General features: G+C 46.3%; 1 protein-coding gene across 1 annotated transcript in view; it reads left to right on the top strand.

The window, feature by feature from the left end:
• Window positions 1-2328: 2328 nt before the first annotated feature.
• Window positions 2329-6180, top strand: part of Adtrp (androgen dependent TFPI regulating protein) — a 48572-nt gene continuing 44720 nt past the window's right edge. The window contains exon 1 of the mRNA XM_076857909.1: window positions 2329-2368. Coding sequence (XP_076714024.1) covers window positions 2354-2368 — 15 coding nt within the window. The 5' untranslated portion in view covers window positions 2329-2353. The remainder of the gene's footprint in view (window positions 2369-6180) is intronic.

Genomic DNA, 6180 nt, shown 5'->3' with positions numbered 1-6180 from the left:
ACCATCCCCTAAGTGAATTAATTTCCTCCATCAGTTTTGGAGAGCAAGGTCAGGGTCCAAGGAGCTGGAAGCCCAGCCCTTGAGTTGGCTCTTAACCAAAGCAGCTCAACATCCCCCTCCTCCTCAGACCCACATTGCTCCCAGAGGGATGCAGTTTTACATCCGTGAAGAAGGTATTAATTAAAGCAGATGGAAATGCCCTCATTTGTTGTAATGAATTTAGTTCTTGCAGGCCTTTTTCTTCGGGGTCGCCTGCCTGGATGATGTGCTAAAAAGAATCAAAGGAAGAAGAAACATTAGGTTCGTAACTGCCTTCAGAGATCTACTGTTCACCACGTTGGCTTTCCCTGTGTCCACAGTAAGTTGCCAGGACGTAGATCTCATGGAATAGACGCGTACAGGTGGACAGACTCTTCTGGGCAGCCAGACTGTTCCGGAACCTATTATGGAAAACCACAGTCACTGCATTTGCAAAAACATTCTGTCTGAGGGCTGTAGCACACTGCCCAGGGTCATCAGGAAATAGGAGACTTTAATGATCAGATTTAATTGTTAGTTTTTGTATCTTTGTGAAAACTCAATGCAAGGTCCTTATCGCTGTCCAATGGGGAAGTTTGAAGGACCTTCCTTAATCAAAATACAGTCGATCCTTCATATCTGTGGGTTTCAATCCATGAATTTAGCCAACCATGGATCAACAATATTTGGGGGAAAAAACACACAATTAAATACAAATTTAAAAATAATACATTGTAACAACTATTTACATTATATTGGATATAAGTAATCGAGGGATTAAAAGTGCACCAGAGGATATGTGCAGGTTATATGCATATACTGGGCCATTTTGTATAAGAGTATGAAGCATCCACGGGTTTTGGTATCCTGGGGGGGTTCTTGGAATTAACCCTTCAGGAATACTGAAGTCGACGGTGCCACTGAGACAACTTTATTTCCATCCAGGTGATGAGACTGGAAAGCCCTGGGGAAGAAGGTGACTTGCTTTCCCTGTTGTACAGCTTGTTTTTCACTTGGTACAACAAAAGCCTATGTTACTTCTACTAGCGGAAAAATTATCTAATTAAAATAATTTTAAAAATGAAAGAGACTTTCAGAGTTGGCACATGGAAAAGACGATCTAAGAGAAAGACAAGCCTGGTGTAGGGCACATAGTAGGTGCTTCGTTCTTGCTGAATGAACGGACATCAGGAAAAGGCAGACGTGAAAGGGTCAGTAAGCTAGTTCACTGACGCCATCTATGGCCTTGTTCCTGTTCATTGCTAGAATGAAACAAACCGGTTCAGCCTGCGGGCTGGCCAGTGGGGCCTAGGATAAGGAATGACCACCTTCCTCCACCTGCCGTTGTCCTGCTTCCTGTGGCACCCCGACTTCACAACCAAATGCAAAACAAAATTCTGCAAACAAAAGTGAGTTCTCAGGTGACAGAGCCGACACCAGCACTCCAGGTTCACTGGGCTGAATACCCCCACGTGCACCCCGTAAAGTCCTGTAAAGATCAAGTTTTAAAAATCAACAGTGAGATCTGTTTTTTTTTTTTAAGGCTTATAAATTAAGCCTATGCAATTTCAGAAGATGGGAAGATCCGAGGATGAACAGTTCTCCCACATCCCATCCCAGTTCAGCATGGACTGTAACACAGAGGACAGATGCTTGGACAAGGCCTTAGATGGAGATCAGGGCAAGGAAGAGATCTAACTCTCAGCAAGCTCGCTTCTGAGTTACCCAAGAGTTGGTCAGTTTTAAGGGGTAGGCAAGGGTGTGTTGGCATCAAGCCATTCCAGGTGCAAGCTGAGAGGAGAAAGAAGTCATTGGTTAAAGTGCTTGTGGTCTATGCACCTAGTTTTTTGTTTGTTTTATTTTTAGTAGTGGGGATCTGATCCACTGAGCCACATCCCCAGCCCATTTTAAACTTTATTTTGAGACAGGGTCTCACTAAGTTGTGTGTGCCACCATGCCCAGCCTGTGTTATCTAGCTTATCCCAGTCTTCTCTGCCTGCCTTGATAACAGATAATTGAGTTGCTAACTAACCAGCACATGGAGGTAACCCCGGGGAGCTCAAATATTGCATTTCTACCATAAGCATTCTTTCCTTTAGTTTGACATTCCTATAACGTATATAGGAGGTATCTTTAAGACTGGTATCTATTTTTATTTTGCTGTTTCCTTGATTATCTTAGAAAACTTTGATGAAAAGCAAACCTAATGTTATATATATATATATTTTTTTTTCTGTTTTATTTTCAGTTTGTATTTTTGGTATTCTGGACCATCTTTCTCTATGACCGAGAGCTCGTTTACCCCAAGATCCTAGATGAAATCTTTCCGATATGGATGAACCACGCAATGGTGAGTTGAGGGGACATCAAGTGACCGTGGAAGGTCAGTGAGCTGTGCCCTGAACACTCCCAAGTGCTTATTCATGAGCTTCTCTCAACCCCCAACATCCAATCACTCCTCCCTCCCTACCCTGTCACTAGAGGTCGTGAGATGAACAAAAACTGCCACGGTGTTGCAGAGCTCACTGAGAGCAGAGGAGATGGCTGGACAAGACTCTGTCATGTCACTTAGGAAGTCATCAAAAAGCCATGCCACCCAAAGGGCAGGTCACCTTCTGGTTCAGCCTCAGTCCTGAAAAAGAAACAACTTCCACACGTAACACTCGATGCAATTCCTGGCTAGGAGTGGAATAAAGCAACTTTAAACAAAACCCACCCCTCACCCACTGCAGCCACAGGACACCCAGCGCAGCTCAGCCACGACTCCTAGCTGGCCTTCCCTCCAGACTCTGCATCACAAATGGATTCTTCTTTGCATACTTCTCTGGATACATTTCTATTTGGTTTTTCATTCCCTTGTGTGTTTTTGAGGGACTACATAGTGAACAGAACATGGCCTGAGATATACAGGCCACCGGAGCCCGAAGGCCACTAACGGTGACCCCCAAAGCAGGCCTGGCACAGAGTTGTCCAGTGCCGAAGTCTGGCTGCAGCAAAATAACCGGGGGTGGGGGTGGGGTGACGAGCAACTTGTGTAGATTGATACAGCAGGAGTGGGAGCCCTTTATTGTAGGACAGGAGGGGTATATATACATTCCACACAGCTTATCTTAATTAACATAAACTAGATACAGCAGCCAACCAATCAGGAATCTCCACCCTTAATGGCTCGCTGGTGTTACTTCACAAACCACTCCCTCTGGCAAAATGCCAGGCGCCATCCTGACTTGTTTACAGACCCTAACAGTCCAGGTCATTGTTGGGGCACTGAGCTCCAGTCTTTGATGCTAAGTGCATGAGGTCATCGTTCGAAAACCTAATTCGTCTTCTCAATGCTTGCAAATGTATTTCCGTGTCCGTCAGGAGGTGATAAGGAGGTTTCAGAGTCTGGGAAGCACATGGCATTTAAAAATCAGAGGAAGCCAGGCACCACCGTGGCCCATGCCTAGAATCTCTCAGTGGCTTGGGAGGGTCTCAAGTTCAAAGCCAGCCTCAGCAACTGAGCGAGGCCCAAAGCAATTGAGCAAAACCCTGTCTCAAAATGAAAAGTCAAAAGGGCTGGGGATGTGGCTCAGTGAGTGACTAAGAGCCCCTGGGTTCAACCCCTGGTAGAAACCAACCAACAAACAAACAAATAAAAATCAGAAGGAATCTCAAGGGAGGAGCATAGGAAGGGCCAGGTCCACGCAGACCTCCTCCTGCCCCTGAGCCTTCCATTGTCTTCAGACTCACATGATGACCAACCTGGAGAGCAGCTCAGTCCTCTCACAAGGCTGCCCATGCGGGCACCTCCCAGAAAAAAAGTCTCACCTTCAGTTCAAATATTTTGCTCCGTGAACTATTACAGATGAATATGCGTTGGTTCTAATCTAATTTAGAGTTCAAGACCCAAAACGATGTATTAAATAAGCTCTACCTCTCAGAAATCCCCTCCTACCAGCTGCTTCCTGTCTTCTGCATTCTCCATTAGTGTTAACCTGAGACACCTCTCAGGGGAATCTTCCTGTTCTTTCTTTCTTTCTGTTAATGACACATTACACTATACAAATCCAGTTCTTCATCTATGAGCTCATTTAATTCATACAACCTTCTTTTGATAACTAGCATCATCTTGATTTTTATAAATGAAAAAACAATCAGCTAAGAGAGGGCAAGTGACCTGCCTGGGGTCATCAAGCTCTCATCCGTGGTCTACAGCTAGGATTGTTATCTGAGGACCGATTGACTCTGTGTGGGCTCTGGTCAAAGGTAAGTCCACACTTTGTGGTTTTGATCCAGTTTCCCAATTTACCAGGCAACCCAAAGGACGCCAATGGCTTGGTTAACTAATACAGCAAAGTGAGAATTTTCACTTAAAAAAAAAAAAAAAAAGCCCAGGATCCCCATCTGTATACTTCTAAGCAAAAACTGAGAAAGCAAAGTGATTTGAAACAATTGGCTGAGCTGGAAGTTGTAAAAATAATAAAGAGGCAGAATCTTGAGTGTGCCTTCTAATTAGGGCCCAAACCCATATATCACACACGGCGGGCGTCATGCGGTGTGAGCTCACCCAGTCGCTGTCTTACACTGACGGCCATCTCCCTCCCTATTGGGAGCTCCATTTTCTACCGCGATGCATGACTGGCTTTCTTCCAGATAGTAATGTTGGTGGTGCCCAATATTTGTGACCTTGCTAAATAAACAGCCATATGGGTTGTTGATCATTTTGGGAAGCAGAGAGCCGGATAATGTAGTACATCCATGAGCTGATTAACGAGGAAGGCGGATACTGTACAATGGAGATGTTTCAGTGTTCGGTGCCTTTACAACCTGGGGTGGGGTTGGGGACCCTGCCCCTTGCTCTTTGGTCAGTCGAGTCACTCATGTCCCTTAGGGAGGGACAAGAGCCCCAGGAGGTGGGACAGGGATGACCAGGAGAGAAGAGGAGGAGTCAGCCTGCCTTGGGTCCGAGGCAGATACGAGTCTGTGTTTCTCTCAAGTTAATTGGAGAAATCCCAGCAGAACCATCTCTAGGAAAAGCATCAGTGTCAGCAAGACTGATGTGGAGGGTCCCTGATGCGGTTATCTCCAAACTTCCTGCTTGCCTTGGTGTAGACGCTCCAAATCAGTGTCCTCATGGCTACATCTGATCCCTCCATCCCAGGAGGTCCCTCCCCCTGAACATTCTCCTCCCTTGCTATTAAACTCTCCTGGCCTGTTCCCTGAAGGATGCTCTTTGCCAACCTCTCAAACACCAAGCTTCCATTGCAATGGCTATTCTTGGTGGCAGGGTTCAGGCCTGGAATCCCCCCGAAGGCCCATGTGGTAAAAGACACCGTCTCCAGGGAGGTGCTGTTGGGAGGTGGTGGGCCTCGTGGGAGGTCTCTAGGTCACTGTGGTCTTTAGAAGGGAGAGTGGAGCTCCTGCCCCCTTTCTCTTCCTCTTTTTCACTTCCCAGCCTCAAAGTGAGAGGTTTGGCTCCTCCACACTCTCCCTGCCATGATTCCTACCTCATCACATGCCCCAAAGCAGTGGGGCCCACTGATCATAGACTGGACATATAAAAAATAGTGAGCCCCAATAAACCTTTTTTCTTTATAAGTTGATCATCTTAGGTATTTGTTATAGTAATGAAAGCTGACTAGCACTGGACCAATTCGTTAATACTTCCCATATTTTACTAGTGTCCTTACGTGACAACCCCCAGGAGTGCATATGATGCTGGAGAATTGCCCCTGTGGGTGCCAGAGTGATGCCAGGTAGCCTGGATAGACAGTTGATACTAGTGGCTTCTTTTGGGGGGTGGGCCCTCTGGGAATCACTCCCTGTACTGCGCTGCTCCCTCTTCCTCTTCACAGTGTAAGAATTAATGCCTCAGGTCACCAGCATCAGGCTGTCCTGAAAGGTCCTCTCACTTTGCAGGGCTCCTATTTTGCTATTCTGTCTTTAGCTCTTGAATCTTCTCCCTGTTACCATTTGCGATGCTGCCCCAGGTTTTATGAGGAGTAGCCATTAAGTGCAGAAATACCTCTGTGCCCTTTGGCCCCAGTGTGGTTCCAGAAGCTTCCTGACTCATCAAGCCTTTGGAATCCTCCCAGCCCAACCCTTCTAATTCCTCAGGAACTCTTCATTGCCGTCGGAATCTCCTCAGATGACAGTCACCTCCACTGGACATCTTCCCTG

Source organism: Callospermophilus lateralis, chromosome 6, assembly GCF_048772815.1.
Source record: "Callospermophilus lateralis isolate mCalLat2 chromosome 6, mCalLat2.hap1, whole genome shotgun sequence".
Lineage (NCBI taxonomy): Eukaryota > Metazoa > Chordata > Mammalia > Rodentia > Sciuridae > Callospermophilus > Callospermophilus lateralis.
The sequence above is the reverse complement of the archived record's forward strand: the minus strand, read 5'-3'. Positions and strand labels throughout refer to the sequence as shown.